Source organism: Hyperolius riggenbachi, chromosome 3, assembly GCF_040937935.1.
Source record: "Hyperolius riggenbachi isolate aHypRig1 chromosome 3, aHypRig1.pri, whole genome shotgun sequence".
NCBI classification, from domain to species: Eukaryota; Metazoa; Chordata; class Amphibia; order Anura; family Hyperoliidae; genus Hyperolius; species Hyperolius riggenbachi.
This window is the reverse complement of record NC_090648.1, coordinates 179,634,190-179,652,229: the sequence shown is the minus strand read 5'-3', so window position 1 is coordinate 179,652,229 and position 18,040 is coordinate 179,634,190. Positions and strand designations below refer to the sequence as shown.

General features: G+C 43.2%; 1 protein-coding gene across 3 annotated transcripts in view; it reads right to left on the bottom strand.

Moving 5' to 3' along the window:
* HOMER2 (homer scaffold protein 2) overlaps positions 1 to 18,040 on the bottom strand; it is a 225,916-nt gene that overhangs the window by 40,135 nt on the left and 167,741 nt on the right. For all 3 annotated transcript variants that reach the window (XM_068275365.1, XM_068275366.1, XM_068275367.1), the window contains 2 exons: positions 15,032 to 15,188; positions 10,325 to 10,435 (listed from right to left, as the gene is read on the bottom strand). In XM_068275365.1, coding sequence (XP_068131466.1) covers positions 10,325 to 10,435; positions 15,032 to 15,188 — 268 coding nt within the window. The remainder of the gene's footprint in view (positions 1 to 10,324; positions 10,436 to 15,031; positions 15,189 to 18,040) is intronic.

The window sequence follows — 18,040 nt, the reverse complement described above, 5'->3', positions numbered from 1 at the left end:
AGATAGATGGGTTGAATCGATTATTTCCAACAGGTCTGATCGGATTTCCAAATGGTTTCTCTGACTCCATTTTCTGATTACTTCTATGCAAAATTGGTCAGAAAAATGATCAAAAATCATAACAGTTTAGTGGCCTGCTCTAAGTGGTCTAGGTCAATTTATTTAAAAATTCAATTGAATTTTATTTCTATTTAACTTGCTACAAAGTATCACACTTAGGCAGGACACACACACTTGTTTCCTCCATAGCATTAAACTGTGCAATGACATAAATATAATGAAATTCTATTGGCAACTTCTGATTAGGGATTTAATTTCTGTTCATTTGCCTAAGTTCTTGCATTTCCCACGTTATTACGTTTTCTGCTTTTTTCCCTTCATAACAAGTGCATTGCTAACTCTACTGTAATTTGGCATGACACCACTAAAAATTTAGTGTAGAAAACGAAAACAAAAACTCGACGCACTACAGCTAAAAAACAAAAATCAACTGTAATATTACAAAGTCAGGTCTGGTAGATCCAGTTACACAGTTATTAGGTTGAAGACACATTACAGACGTTGCAGTAATAAAACATGAAAAAGAAATAGGCAGTGCAGTAACATAAACTGACCACTAGCGGGTAAAACACGAATGCAAGGGGGAGAACAGATTCATTCTGCCATTAATGTCTGTACCAGCACAGATCAAGTGATTGTCGATCACAGGACTGCAGGGAAGAAGGAGTATACTCAAAGTTGGCACTGCAATCTCCTACAAGATAACTCATGCACGGCATCTAAAAAGTGAATACTTTGCTAGCACTGAACTTATTTCTTGCAGGCTTTGGTCCTGGACATCAACAAGGGATTCTGAAGGTTTCTTTTATTGTTCTCAAAAGAAGCCTTGGCAGGGGCAAATACAAAGATGCCAACCAGCCAGCCTCCTTCTGTGTCTCTGATCAGGCAGCTAGACTGTCACTACCTTTCAAGGGATGTTTTGAAAGAATAAAGAAAACCTTGAAAATCTCTATAAGAAGTTAGACTAGACCAAAAACCTGGCAGTAAGGGGTTCAGTTAGGCCCATTCACACTACAGCAATTAACGGGTGATTGCTGCTAATCGGCAAAGCGATATCGCTTTTTAAAGCGCTAGTGCAATGGTAGTTATATGGCAGTGATCGCACTGCCCTGATTGCCACCGATCACAGGCCTTTCCACAACAAATCGCAAATGCGTTGCATGCAGCATTTTGCCGTGATTCTCGAGCGATGGTGGTACAGTGCTTAAAGTGCTGATTGCGATCGGCTGGAATCGCGAGGTGTCCAGTGATTTTTACCGTGCTTATCGCGATAAAATCATCCGCACAGAGGTTTTGCTACTTGTAGTGTGAATGGGCCCTGGGATCCGAGCTGTCAAATAAGTACATTGTAAGTGACTGCTACATAGGAAATAAGTCACTTGCAGTGCATTTTCTGCATTTTAAATGTTACAGTTTTTCCTGCTGAGTTATAGAGAAGCCAAAATTGGTGATGAGTGTAGGCTATGCCAATTTAAATTTACCAGCATGCATCATATTAAGCACTATCTTGTAGGTATATTTATAAGATGAGGCTAGATGTTATTTGTTTTTTTTTAAGGTGTTTTTACTACTATTAATACAGTAAGTAAAGTGATCAGATAAAGGCTGGAAAAGCTAGTATTACTAGTATACTGTAAGCAAAAATCAGTTCCTGGGGATCTAGCTTCTTAAATGCACATAACAAAACAAATTACAGACAAGAGAAATAATTAGAATATGGATGTCACGACTTACATTCAGAGAAATGCCAAGCATTTCTGAAAAGGTTCATATAGTTATACTATTCCTGGAATGAGGGTGCTTTTTTCCACTAAAGCTGGCCACTAACGGTCGAATTTCTAGCAAAAAATCGTTTGAGCGATCAGAAATTCTGATCGGATTGGTTGTAATTAATCTCCATTGGTGGACACAATCGATTATGAATGAGTGAAAAAAATGTCGAACGAAAATCTGGATTTTCTTGGTGATCGTGATAGATAGGAAGCAATGATTGGTTAGTTGATGGTGTAGTGAACAATTTTTCGTCCGATCAGAATTTCTGATCGCTCGAACGATTTTTCGCTAGAAATTGGACCATTAGTGGCCAGCTTTAGCCAGTGTGCAATTATTGTTTTCCTGACTACTAAAGTTCAAATCATTATAAATTCCTTGTCTTTAGATTGGTTTTCTTTTGCGAATGCTAAAAAGGGCCATTTATGTCAACTTGGGAATTCATTTTTTTTAATTTTTTTTTAACAAAAAAAAGTTTTAAGATCTGCCCAGAACTTCATTAGTCTAAGGCAGGACCACTAGATATGCATGTTTGTTTCAAAACTCAATTTACAGTACATCTCCAAAAGTAATGGTTCTCCTTGTAATCATCTGGTGTAATGTACCATTTATGTATTAAATTCAGCTGCATAGCCTCAAAACTTGGGTCTCTAAAGCACCAGATGTTACAAGTGCATGGGGTTACGAGCGTGCGCCAAGTAAGACGCGGCCACGCCACTCGTTCCGGAGCACAGATGTCTGAGGAGCCAGGCCTGGAACCCCAAGAGTGCAATTGTGACAACCTTATGAGCTGGTCATCCAAAAAGTACTACCTTTTGCCTTTATCCACTACAGAGATGTGCAAATTAACTTGCATCTGTCAGAATAACCTCTTTCACTGCACCGCTTGTCCCATGACTGCAAAATGCCAGTAACAGTTTTCACAGCAGCATTAATATGAATACCACCCCCCCCCCCTTTCCTCCAACCCATAGGTGAGGCTAATACAACAACAGAGATTATAATTTATTGAATTTATAAAGCGCCAACATATTACGCAGCGCTGAACATTAATTTAGGTTACAGACAATATTTAGGGGTGACAAACAGCAATATGACGATACAGGAATACAAGAAAACCAGATCACACACCATAGTATGAGTACCAGGTAATGCTTAGTCACTGGATGGAGTATGGAGATTAGGCAAGTTAGGTTCACTCAGATGCATAGCATGGGTTCACAGTAATGGAGGTACATGATCAGGTAAGACACAAAAGGAGGAGGACCCTGCCCAAAGGCTTACAATCTAGAGGGAGATTGCAAACCTTTTAAAAAAATATATGAAATACATAAAGGACACCAGAGACAATTGATGCTGCAGATTTGATACTTACCCAGGGCTTCCTCCAGCCGCATAAGCAAGTCTGACTCCCTAAGCGTTCTCCCGCATTCAGCCGAAACCAGCCCGGTACTTGTCAGTCGTGTCAGTCGGGGTCTTCTGCGCATGCACAGATGGTGAGGGAGTCAGACGTGCTTATGGGGCTAGAGGAGGCCCTGGGTAAGTATCAAATCTGCATCATCAATTGTCTCTGGTACACTTTAAAATAAGGGAGGTGACAATGTGAAGACGTATGAAAGCTGATGACTCTCGTGCAGAGCATATTTTTTTACCTTGCATGTCTGGAGTTAAGCTTAAACATCAGTTATCACCTACATTTTTGGAACGAAGGGCAAATGTGTTGAACTTTATTCATTCCCTAACAGCATGGTGACTCCAAATCATCTGATGTTCATATGTTAAAAGGTTAAATAGGGGGGAAAACCCTTGTAATACACATTAAACTAAAGGAATCACAACACTGGTCTTTATGCTGGGCCAATTACACCAGAGAAGTGGTGTCTTGTCAGTCAGCTGAATGACACACTTCCCAGGCATGCAATTATTTTCATGCTCTTTAAGGCATTTTTCTTCCCATTAGAGACTTTTGGAAACGTTACATATACTGACATTGTCATTTTAGGGAATCTCCAGCAGGCAGGAGACATTAATAAATTCATATGAACTAGAATACAGGGTGCATCACAGTGTCAGTAGGAGGATAATAACCTCTGGCACTGAGAAACCATACCCCATGGAACTTGGGACACAGGCTTATGGAAAGTGATTGGCAAACAATTATATCAGTTATCTTTACCAGACTTTTACCTGCTATTACAAACCTGTCAATATGTCTGGTATCTTACACATAAGATTAAAAGCTCTGGTACACAGACATGAGATGGTAAGACACACTACAGACAAATCTTTCAGGATTCTCTGTTCAGAGGCATAGCAATAGGGGTTGCAGAGGTCTCGGATGCACCAGGGCCCTTGGGCCAGAGGTGCCCTTAGAGCCCTCCCTCAACTGCAGTATTCGCTCTATATTGGGGTCCTGTGCTTGTAATAATCACTTCTATAGATCATCCATCACTTCTATAGATGCTTTGAATAGTAGTAATCGTAATAGTGGTAATCGTTAATCTGTTCCCTATCCCCTTCTTGCACCTCTGGCACGGTGTTGAGGGAGGGCCCCATGTAAAACTCGCACCGGGGCCCATAGTTCCTTAGTTACGCCACTGTCTCTGTTCCATATTTTAAAGGAAGCATGAAGTGAAAAATAAACAAACTATTTTATCTATCCTCCTCTTCAAGATGATTTATTTTTAGACATTCCATAGTCTTATTTAATATTTAAATACACTTTTTACATTTTTACGGTTTCATTATCTCTGCTCAATGACACATTCATTTAAGTATTCCAGAGCTAAAATCTATGAACTATTGACCTTTTTAATCTCTTCCCTGCTCTCAGGAGCCATTTTCTGCCAGGAAAGTGTATTATGGTTGTAATTCCTCATCAGTGAGGGTTATGCTATTGTCTGATCCAGTGTCGACCTAGGCAGAAACTGTCACTTGCATGCCTCATGTTTAACTCTTTCAGGCAGAGAAATAAAAAAAAGGAACAACATAGTTATGTGTGTGCTTGGCACTGTACATAACATGTCTATCTCATCAGGTAATGTCACCTCATATGTCCTTTAAAGTGTGATGATATTCTGCATCATTTGATTAAAAATAGGGAAAGAAAATAAAGCCCAACTTCAATTATAAAGCATTTCCTTGTCATCTATAAAGTGTCTTTGGGCTATATTTTTTATAACTTGGACAAACCAGCAGATTAGTTCTTCAAGGTCAAGAATGTCATTTCTGTGGGAAATGGCCTGTGTAACCCTATGTAGTTAAAGCCTTACTCAAATTAAAATAAACATTTCTTTATTACTTCAGTACTGGGTCATATATTTTTGATAGGTTTATGTGGGTGGATCCTCATCTTTGCTGCACCAATGGTATTCTAACCTGGAGTTAGGTTTGCAGCTCCTCTTATACATAATGTAAATACTTGCTCTGGTGGAATAAGCCTAGCTGGCATGTGCCGCTTAACCCCCCTGGCGGTATAAAAAATTCCGCCAGGAGGCAGCGCAGCAGTTTTTTTTTATATTATTATTATATCATGTAGCGAGCCCAGGGCTCGCTACATGATAGCTGCTGCTCAGCGGCATCCCCCCGCCCGCTTCGATCAGGAAATCCCGTACAAAGAACGGGATTTCCTGGATGGCTTCCGTTCGGGGTTACCGCCAAGGAGGTTAATACTAGTCTATGGGAAGGTAAGACTGCTGCAAGTAAAAGAAGTAGAGGGGCAATGTGCCTGCATTCATGTATTTAAGGCACCGGAAAATTTGGGTGCAGGTCAAGGCTGAAAAATGGCTTACCCTGCTCCTGCAAAAGTCCCGACGCCGTTAATTACTATTCCTCCTCCAGGCCGCCACGGACTCTGGGGAAATACGTAATTTGGCCTCCAGCTATTGCTGGCAGCCAAATTACACTGTTTTTATAGTAATTTGGGCTCAGTCTTTTGACGGCGCCCAAATTACTGTGAGTGCTCCTATGGCCGCAATTCGAGTTATGGCCTATGGTGGTGTATGGTGCACCCAAATTTCCATAGCCCTTTTAGCCTGTCTTAACCAGCCCTAAGGTGGCGACTAATGACGGAAATTCGGAACTGATCCAAATTTCGGTTCGATCCCATCAATCTGATCTGATTGGTTAGGAGATTGATGGGATCGAACCAAAACTCGGATCGATTTCATTAATCTGATGGGATTGGTTAGGAGATTTTTGTACATTAGTGGTCCCAAACGATCATTCACACGAAGAATCGTTCGCAATCGATTGTTCAGCAAATTGTATCATTAGTGGCCACCTCTAGATGCACAAATTTTTTTTTGTATATGTAAATCAGGGATGTCAAACCGGTACTTTTTGACACAGCTTAAATCAGTTCATGGGTCTAAATCAGGAAAAGTGTGGTCCATCAGGAAGAACACATTCCCCTCTTTCTCAGTCCATCCTAAACACCGGCATGGATCTGGCCCTCTAGGACTGGAGTTTGACACGTGATGTAAATCAATTCTGAAAAGTTGCTATAAATTTAAACGTGTGATCAATTCACATAGAAAACTTTGGAAGAAAAAACTGTGAGGAACACGCATGAGCGGTGGAGATTCTTCAGGTAGAGTTTTAGGATGTGAAAATGGAGTAAACGTATAAAGAGCTACTCTAGTTGTCTGGGCAACCAGTATTATGTATTTAATAAATAGGACTGAAGAGAATTTCCCTTTAAAGCAACCCACAAAAAGAGAACCTCTGTATGTTACATTGATTTAGTACGGTTCTTATCAAGTTCTGCATTATGCATACAGAACAAAAGTTTCGAAAACTTAGAAATAAATCTTGTACAGTTAGTCATTCAAAGGTATTCCTTTTGTTATGTCTTCAGATTCTCTCCACCCCGGACCACATACAACTCGCTTGGCTACATAATCATATTGAATGTAGGAGGCGACCAACACACTCTTGAGCAACTGCTAAGCGAAATACACATGAAGAATTGAGCTAAACTCACAAAACGTTTTAATTTAGTACAAATACGGTTTGACAGTGACAGAATGGTCTAATGCATTTCTACAGGAAAGTTTTTACAGGAAAAAGTTTCTTGCTTCTTCGCTTTACTGGTGCACCGCTGTCACTTAGTGCTGCGGTTTAAAACTTCAATTACCTTATACCAGTCATCTGCAAACTTGGCTCTCCAGCTGTTAAGGAACTACAAGTCCCATCATGCATTTGCCTTTAGGAATCATGACTGTGGCTGTCAGACTCCTACAATGCATTGAAGTTCCTTAAAGAGGAGCTGTTAGGTATAAGGTCTCAGAGAAAACAAACATTTTTATATAGTATTTGCAGAGACTGATGCTCCTGACAGCTCATGGCAGGTTCCATGTTTGTCTGTCTCCTATGAAGCGAAATGTGTCGTCATGTCCTCCCTGCTTCCTGATGATTCGACTCAGAAAAAAGACAACACTACTGTGCAGTGAATATTAATTAGCCATGTGGCTAGGAACAATAGCGGACTCATGCAGTATATTCTGCCCCGAGATTTTTCAGTGCTGTGAGCTGGACTGCTTTGTAACATGAGCCTGTAACGTCTCACTAGCAGCAGAGGGGAGGACCCAAGGTGGGAAGAAGCAGCCCCAGAATGCTTTGCAGTATGGTATGCGGCCTCTTAAGAGCTTGGGTCTAACAGCCTTGCTGTTCAGCACACATCAAAAGTAAGAGAGATTTGTAACTTCAGTATTGCCTTTTTGGCTTCCTTCTAAACTGTTTAACACAGGAGAATAGAGGTTTAAATTAGCTTTTGCAGCCTGACAGTTACTCTTTAACAGCTGAAGAGCCAAGTTTGCAGATCACTGCCTTATACCGTAAATTGCTCCACATTCTTTGTAAATTCTTTGTAAATTAGGTGCAATTTCTTTCCACAGCACAACTCTGTATGAGGCTGAAGGATCTTATAAGGCTGTTTATTTTATGGTTTGTCTTCGGTGCTTTTGTTACTTCCTTTACCTGATAATTGTCAATGGCCAAACATGTTGGGATTCTTTAGCATGTATTCCTAACAAACTACTTTTAAATGTAACCACTACTATTATGATTCATGACACGAAGGAGCGGATTAGACTCTTCTCAACCCAACAATCAATGCTAAGAGTTTTGTAGGGTAGGGAATGCAATCAGCAGTGGCAGACTGAGAAAATGCTGCTTTGATAATGATAAATTATATTGATTTCAAGTGTGGGGATTCAAAGTCTTCTAAGGCTCTAAGCTAGTTATGCTTCCTTGAGCTCCATACAGACTTTAATACTTGTTCAGGATCCATCTATTGCGTCCCATCTGTGGAGGAATCTCCTGAGGCCTGCACACGCGCCAGATGAAACTCGGCCAAGATGGTGGATATTGATCACCTGAGAAACCAGCATGTGCATGGCAGCCCCCGATTGCCCGCTAGCAATCCATCCTGGCGGATCACTTGGGCCATGTGGACAGGAGAGAACAATGTTCTCCCCCACTTACCCCACCCCACGTGCAATGTCATTCCTATGACACTCCGAACTTGCAAAGAGCAGAACACATTGATTGCTTGCAAAGCAAGCCACATGTCTGCGCTTTGTGTGTATGGGCCTTAAAGCTACCTACACATTTCTAATTGCAGTCACCCGCAGGGATTAGGACTTAATCCCTCGGGCACCAGTTCTGTGCCACCTTCTGTTCAGATGTGTCACTAGCAAGTCTGCAACTATGGATGAGAGAGGAGGGAGGACATGCGGTGCATGATGGCGTGGCTTCCAGCAGACAAGGCGAGTTGAAGAACAATGCGATTGGGTGTGGAATATCACCCAAGATCCAGCATGCAACAACTTTAGGCAACATCGGGTGGCTCCTGCACAGCATACCTATGAAAAAGCCGCCGGGGGACTTGGGCGCAGGATATAGTCGGTATATGGCTAACCCTGCTCCTGCACAACCGGCGGCATTAATTACTATTCCCCCTCCAGGTCGATGTTGATGATGGGGAAATACGTAATTCGGCTTCCAGCGATTGCTGACGGCCAAATTACAGTGTTTTAAAAGTAACTTCATTTCAGTCTTCTGACGGCGCCGAAGTTACTCAGTGTGCACTGCTATAGGCGTAATTCCTATTACGATCTATGGTGTCGCCAGCTGCGCCAAAGGATTCCTAGTGTTCGCCTGCACAGACATTAGATTCTCGCCTTATTATTATTATTGATTTATAACGTGCCAACATAATCAATGCAGCCTTAGGTGGTCTTTATTGGCCTCCCCAGCCAGGAAAGGAATGTCCTTTCCAGGTATCACCCTGTTACCCAAGCATGAATTTCAATGTTTTTACAAAGCTAAAAATGCATCTACCTTTAATATTTTTACTTTTAGAATTATTTTATAGATAGCTTAAAGGGTATATACTTTTTTAGAATATATGAGTCAGTTTAGAACCAATTGCCTTACTCTCATCCTATGTCTTGCCTGTGTCTAAATCATTACACATAGCATCCTGACAGGGCCGGAGCTACCATAGGAAAAAATGGTCAATTGCCTCAGGGCCCCAGAGCCTGTAGGGGCCCCAAGGTGTCCCTCATATTAACTGGTGCTCCCCAGGGACTCTGCAGAGTCTGTTAAGTTGGGAGGTGATTGGGGGAGGGTCAGCAGCCAGCTCTTGGGCCCAGGAGGAAACATTTGGCTGCAACAAAGGGCCTCTAATGACGCTTTTTGGTCAGGGGGTGTCTGTTGAGGGGCCCCCAGGCCAATTTTGCCCTAGGGCCCAATTGTTACTTGAACCGGCCCTGCATCCTGATCTGTCCCAAACACAATGGTCACACATCTGACAAATCTCAACCAAAAACACACAATCTACTCAGCAGGAATTTCTTCTATTATGCTTATAAAATGAGCATTTATTTTCTGAAAATAAATATGGAGAATAAACACTTGTAAGGAGCTGCTGGGTACGAAGACAAGATCCTATGGAAGGCTACTCACCCTGCTCAGCACTAGAACTGAACAGAATTTTCCAGCATGTAAATCTTGGCTCACCCAGAAAGTGGAAGTCATGCTAGCAAATGAAAGCCACTAGCTATCAACCTATTAACCAGCACTGTGTTGATTTATTAGTCCCCAGCTAATTGATTGGCTGCTAGTGGTTTTCCTTTGCTAGCGTGGCTTCCACTTCCTGGGCCGGTGGAAATGTTTTCCACTAATCCCAATTGTCAGTACGTAATACAAGAGTGGACTTTAACTAGGAATTTAAACCTTCCACCACAATAATAAAGCAGATGGAAATTTTTTTATTCCGCTCTATATTAGATGGGCTGTCCGTGGACACAGGCAAAGACACTAGAATAAAATGGGTAGTTTCCATAGAGAATTGAAATACAGATAGTCAAAACACAAACGAACATGAATACTTTTTTGCTTTCTGTTTTATAGTTAAATACATCATATGGGGATACATAATGTACTAGGTTAAGATTTAGGAATGATCTTAGAGCTGCAAAAAACTTACTGCTTCTTTGTCCTGAATTTCGGCTTCCAGCTCTTGTAATCTTTTGCTAAGCTCCTCGTTCCTTTCCCGTTCCCTGTCTATTTCATCGCACTGTACTTCTAGATCTCCAATCTAGAGGACAGAATAGAGAAGACACACACAGCATTACTAATGACATCAATGTTCAGAATAAGAGGCAGACATCTGACAGTTCCTGTCCTTATGTTCACACATTCTCATACTTATACAATTAATTCTAAGACCTTTTCTCTACTGAAATGTAATAGGTATGACATTCTTCCATAGAAATTACAGCAACAAGAAATTTATCAAATACTATCCAGTCACCCAGGCTGAAATGTACCACTTACCATGATCAGTCAGAACATTAAAACCACCTGCCTCATGCCTTATATTTTCTATGTTTTTTTGTGTGCCACCAAAACTACTCTGACCTGTCGAGTAATGGTAGACCTCTGGAGGCGTCTTGCGGTATCTGGCACCAAGATGTTAGCAGCAGATATTTTAAAGGGAACCAGAGGCCCCCAGAAAAAAGATTTTATACATACCTGGGGCTTCCTCTAGCCCCATACGCACGGATCGCTCCCACGCCGCAGTCCTCCGCTTCCTGTATCCGGCGGTACCGGGTCCCGTAGTTTCGGCCAGTCGGCGGCAGCACGCGGCCAATTGTCTGCATCACAGGGGCTCCCGGCATACCCTTACGCGTGCGGCTGCATACTGCACAGCCGCACGCGTAAGGGTTTGGATGGAGCCCCTGCTCATGCGGACAATTGGCCGCGTCCGCCGGAAGTGACGGGACCCGGTACCGGCGGATCCAGGAAGCGGAGGATTGCAGCGTGGGAGCGATGCAGGCTTATGGGGCTGGAAGAAGCCCCAGGTATGTATAAAATATTTTTTCTTTTTACAAGTCCTGCGTCTCTGGTTCCCTTTAAGTCTTGTAAGCTGCAAGACGGGGCTTTCATGAAATCAACCTTTTCACACACAAGCCTTGCACACCCATAACCCTGTTTCAAGTTTACCAGCTATCCTGACCACTTTTAATGAAATATTTTTCAGGCGGATCGCTCAAGACCAGTCTTATCCGCTGAACGACGGACTGTACACACCCCTGATTTGACGTCCGGACGACTGAACGACGGGACGTCCAAACGACCCGTCCTTTGAAAAATCAGAGGTGTGTATGGGCATTTAGAAGCTTCCCTTCCAGCAGAGCTGGCAGCTTCTGAAACTTTACATAATGTTATCTAGTGTTTAATTGTATCAAGTGAGAAATGTAAACAGAGCCTTCTCTCACACTGCCGGGTCTGCTGAACAAAGTCAGACAAGCATAAATGCTTTCTGATGCTTTCTGAATAAGTTAGAGGATGAATAAAGCAGTTATAAATAAAATGCAGAGTCAGCTCTCAGAGCAAAATTAGTGTACTTTAGGAATATATAATTCCTAAATGAATAATACTTCTGCACAAAAGCAAATATGCTAACTGTATGGCATATAAAAAGTTGGAAAACATGTTTTTATTGAATATTATGTCAGGGTTTTATACCGCTTTAAGGAGAAACCGGAACCAAGAATTGAACTTCATCCCAATCAGTAGCTGATACCCCCTTTTACATGAGAAATCTTTTCCTTTTCTCAAACGGATCATCAAGGGGCTCTGTATAGTTGATTTTGTGGTGAAACCCCTCCCACAGTGTGATGCCAGCACCTCACAGCACCAAGGTGCTGACATCACACTGTGGGAGCCTTGGTGCATTGTGGGAATTTACAGCGGTTTCCAACTGCCAAAAAAGCTAGCTTCATCTCCTTCCACTGACATCACGTGCCAGCAGTAAAAATGTCACCATGTGATAAATGTCTGAATGTAAATCAGGGAGAGGAAAGATTTTACAATGTGCAAACACTGACTAAATCATTTATACGTAATTTTTTTACAAATTGAGCACTTTTTTTATTACATTATTTTCACTGGAGTTCCTCTTTACGCCTCATCTGCACTGTACCATTTTCCATCAGATAGTTGGATCTATTAGATAGATCTAATAAGTAATTGCATGGTGTGTAGACCTCCAAATGGTTTTAGATCAATTTTGTGATTTTGCTTTGATAAGTACCCAAAATCTATTGCAAAATCTTATGCTGGGTACACTGTGAGATTTTTCTGGCAGATTTACTGTCAGATCGATTATTTCCAACATGTCCGATCTGCTTTCCGATCAATTTCTGAGCATTTTCCGATCGATTTCCTATTGAAATCAACGGAAATCGATCTGAAAATGCTCGGAAATCAATCGGAAAGCAGATCGGACATATTGGAAATAATCGATCTGACAGTAAATCGGCCAGAAAATCTCATAGTGTGTACCTTGCATAACGCAATCCAATTGGACCGGTTGGAAATTATATAATAGAGCTGTCTGATGGAAAATCTGAAGTGAAACGTAGAGCGATGAGATAAACATTTAGTGACAATCCTGTACTTTATTTGTTTTAACAGTAAGGGTTAATAAAACAGTGCTTTATCTGAGCAGTCAGGGCAGACAGTAGGACAGGGTTCAAGAAAACGAATTAGTTGTGCATCTGGGCAAACACTCCTGATTGCAAGCCCGGTTAAACAATCAATATCAGTAAGATACTGATCATTTATTTGGTCTACTACAAACTGCATACTGTATGCCTAGCATTAGAAACATTATTTTCAACTCCTTTCTTCAATGCCATTGCAGGAAGAATAAGAAAAAAATTCTCAAAAGGGAACATGTGAAGCAATAAGACATCAGCCAATTATTTAGGTCATCCTCACACTGTAAATTACTAAAAAAAAAATGGATTCATCTGGTTATAAGGTAATGCTTGTTAATTGTCAAAATGGAAAGACATAACTACGTTTCCATAAAAAAAAAAAACAATAACAATGTTATTCTATTATCAAACCATCCCAAAAATCTGTGCTGCAGTCAAACGAGGACAATCTGTGCCTCCATCAAGACCATTTGATGAATCAGTCAGTTCTTTAATCCAACGCAGCAAATATGTTCCTCAGTTTTATTTAGCAGGGAAATAAAAATAGCAGCAAGCACCAACTGTTTTAAAACAGGGCACAAATTGAACAGTGGATTACAGAGGCAAGTCGTTTTATGAAATATTTATTTCAAAAATCACTTTCCATTTATTCAGGAGCCACACCGAAAAGTTTCTGCAAATTAGAGCAAGCAAAAGGGAAGTTTTCGAGACGTGCCGCACTATTAATGAAAGGCTTGATGAGAGTCACATGACACACTTAAGGACAAGAGACAAAAGAAAATTTCAATAATTCAGTAGTTTCCTCTGCTATAATTCTGACACAATGAACTGGCGGTTTCCTACTTATATTGTGAAGAAGAAAAAAGTTGCAATGCACAACATAAGCACACACTTCCACAACTGACACAAATATATGTATGTTGTATATGTATTCAACTAATGTAACGCAATACATTTTGTGAATCATTGATCACTTCATCAGGAGCCCCTGGCAAACTAAATGGAGGATAGGATTTTAAATATCAGTAAGGGGGCATATATATGAACCCATATTAATGTACCGTATGCAAAAAGGATGGAGTAATCCACATCCGTGCAAGTGCAGAGTACGGAGCAATGAGCATCTAGGGTTCTGCTTTCTCTGCTTTGCGTAAACAGTAGTGAATTCCTTATTGTGGCAAGCTTAACTACTTAAGGACTAGAATGATGGAAATCTACGCCCTGTTTTGGTGGGCTCCTGGCTGGCAGGGCGTACATTTTCAATCACCGCCCGCAGTGTGCCACTCAAACCCAACGTCTCACCGCAGCTCATTGGCTCTGCCTGTCTCTATGACGGCAGAGCCAGTGAGCCGGGTCAGGAGCAGATTTCATTAGCTCCTGGCCTTGTTTATCAATGTAAGCTGCTCCCATCGGCTTACATTGATGGACACGGTCAGGAGCCAATGAAAGCGGCTCCTGACCGGCTCACATGACTCTGCCGTCATAGAGACAGCAGAGTAGATCCCAGCGTGGGGCGGTGACGGCGATTGTGGCAGGTATGCAATTTGTCTGGATTTCGTCGTTATTGCACCAGCGGTCTCTAGTCCTTAAGGGGGCAGAGACCGCTGGTACTTACTGTAAGTAGTTAAAGACAATCGAAAGCTTTGGATCTTGCAGGAAGAAATGGTTTATCATTGTTACCCACTGTGGATGATTAATGAGATGCAAATATTTCCAAGTTCATGCAGGATTATGTCAATTTGTATGCACATTTATGGACCAATCAATTTAAATCTTGGTGGGACTTGATTGGTCCATTTTCAAGCTGCATACATTTCCATACAAATTGACATAATCCTTCACGAACTCAAATATTTGCATCTCATCGATTATCCCTTCGACCTACCTACCTGCCTACAATTCATTTCAACATGGATTATGACGCTCAGTAGAGAAGAGGAAGGCTTTTAGCAGATAATGAGCAAAGTAAAATAATTTTAGGTATTGAAAAAGTCCTGCAACAACTGATATAACGAGAATACTTATTATTTGGCCATCCTTATTTTCCTCTTTTACATGGCTGGTCTGTAAAGATAGTAGCACTGACAAATAGCATTCATACAGATAGTCATTTATTTCTGCATCCACGTGTATTCTCTTAATAAACAAAGCAACCTCTTCCACCTCAATCTCCGCATGCATCTCACCTTATTCCTGAGTTGGTCATTCTCATCTTTACAAGCTAAGAATTGTTTCTTCCAGTGTTCTACACTGGCAATGGAATCCTGTAGTGCCAAGGACAGCCGGGCATTACTCTCCCGCAGTGTTTCCAGCTCGGTTTCCCACTTCTTTACATTGGAAGTACTGTGAGAGAAACAAACATATAAGCAGGCTCCTTAACTAAGAAGGCAAAACATAAATATATCAGAGCACTAGCAAACAAAGCAAGTTAAGGCAAACCTTTTAACTGTTTTCCCAAGTGAATTCAGATGTGTGAAAAGAGATTTGCTGTTTAGTTTTGAAGCACCTTCCTTGCCAAAGCATTTTGCCCTTACCTAAGTAAAGGGTCTTGATAATAAGCAGTGCAGATGCTGCACAAAACCCGTCACATCTACATTTAAATGAACAAACATGTTTTGTCTCTGACTTATCTTACCAGGTTTGACAGGTAAAAGAAGAGAATGCTACTCCTTCAGTTAAATGTGGCAATGGGAAACTTTCTCCAGAACTGTCCACTTCTTTCTAACCTCACCAATATGATCCCCATATCTAGAAAAGGCAGGGTTGCTTTGACATTAGAAGAGCAGCCAAACTAACCAATATGTTTCTTATTTCAGAAGTCTGAATTTACTTCACCATGTGTGAAAATTAAGGGCCCTTGTACACTTGTGTGCTGCATCACACCACGGTACACTTCCCCGCTGCAAGGGCCATGCATGTCAGTGGTAACTTGAACAGTTCATGTGATGCAATGTGGTGCGCTGAAAGTATCAAAATCAACATAATCCCGACACAAAGTGTGCAGCTCGTTACTGCATGATCCGTGCCTACCTCAGCGATTATGCAGTAATGCAAGTCAATGGGTGACACAGTAAAGTGTGCACAACCGGAGCATTGTGCAGCACGCCGCCCGACGGGATTCCCAGTGACGGCGCTAAGCATATGATCCTGTCGCCTTTTAAAATATAAATAAACACACACGCGCGCGCACACGCACACACACACACACGTTAAAAGACCCAGTTGTTAAAACGGACGCTAGGCCGCGTACACGGCCCCCTCCCCACAGTGTGCATGGTCACAACACATAGGGTGCACCCACATGCCCGACATAGCAGGATGCAGGGACAGGGCCTTTATTATATAGCAGGGGTCAGGAACCTTTTTGACTGAGAGCCATAAACACCACATATTTTAAAATGTATTTCCTTGAGAGCCATACAATATGTTTCAAACTGGGACAGTGTGCCTGCGCAGCAGAGGGCTGACCCTGGTGCCATGGTGAAGTCTATTCAGTTGATCCACGGGGCAGCGGAAGTGTCAGACACACCTTTAGCTTCTCTTGGGTTTCAGCAACATCAGCAATTTCCCCAAGAGCCAGGCAGGAGAAATACAGACTTAGGCCCAGTGCACACCAAAACCGCTAGCAGATCCGCAATTTGCTAGCGGTTTTGGAAGCTGATTTCAGAGCGATTCTAGGTGTGTTTAGAGAGGTTTTCTAAACATACCTAGCAGTTTTAGGTGCGTTTTTGTGTAGCAGATTACACATATTGTTACAGTAAAAGCTGTTACTGAACAGCTTCTGGAACAAAAATGCCTGGCAAACAGCTCTGAAGTAGCGTTTTTCAGAGCGGTTTGCGTTTTTCCTATACTTTACATTGAGGACGAAACGCTTCTGCAAACCGCAAACCTCCGGTGTGCACCATAACACATTAGCCAAGCGTTTTTACAGGTGGATGCGGCCGGCGGATCGCTCCAAAAACCGCTCGGTGTGCACTAGGCCTAACAGCTTGTACAATTAGCTAGCTGACAGCGACGTAGAAATCGCTATAGCAACCATAGCGTTGCTATAGGGCCCGCGGCAGCCCTACGTCACAGGGGGCCCGCCGCCCTTAGCTAAGAGAGGACTTTTTTTTACTATAATAATGCCGGCGCTCCGGCCCGGGCCCCCCCCCTCCCTCACCTCGGGGCCCCCCCCCCCCCCTCCCTCACCTCGGGGCCCCCCCCCTCCCTCACCTCGGGGGCCCCCCCCCCTCCCTATTATGAGTGGCGCAGGAGAGCGGCGTATAGAGCAGGCTCCGGCGGGAGGTCCAGCGGGGTAATCAGGCGCTAGAGGTCCAGCTGCCGCCGGGCTACGGTGTCTCCTCTGTATGCTGCTCGAATGCGAGCAGCATACAGAGGAGACACCGTAGCCCGGGGGCAGCTGGACCTCTAGCGTCTGAGCCTGCTGGATCTCCCGCCGGAGCCTGCTCTATATGCCGCTCTCCCGCACCGCTCATAATAGGAGGAGGGGGGCCCCCGAGGTGAGGGAGGGGGGCCCTACCCCACTAAGCCACCCGTCTGCCCACTCACCCACCTGCCCGGCTACCTAACTGTCCACCCACCCCGGCTACCTAACTGTCCACATACCTGGCTACCTAACAGTCCACCCGGCTACCTGGCTACCTAACTGTCCACCCACCCACCCGGCTACCTAGCTACCTAACCATCCACCCACCTGGCCACCTGGCTACCTAACTGTCCACCCGGCTACCTGGCTACCTAACTGTCCACCCGGCTACCTGGCTACCTAACTGTCCACCCACCCACCCTGGCTACCTAACTGTCCACATACCTGGCTACCTAACTGTCCACCCGGCTACCTGGCTACCTAACTGTCCACCCACCCACCCGGCTACCTGGCTACCTAACTGTCCACCCACCTGGCCACCCGGCTACCTAACTGTCCACCCGGCTACCTGGCTACCTAACTGTCCACCCACCCACCCGGCTACCTGGCTACCTAACTGTCCACCCACCTGGCCACCCGGCTACCTAACTGTCCACCCGGCTACCTGGCTACCTAACTGTCCACCCGGCTACCTAACTGTCCATCCACCCGGCTACCTAACTGTCCACCCACCCGACTACCTGGCTACCTAACTGTCCACCCACCCGGCTACCTGGCTACCTAACTGTCCACCCACCCGGCTACCTAACTGTCCACCCACCCGGTT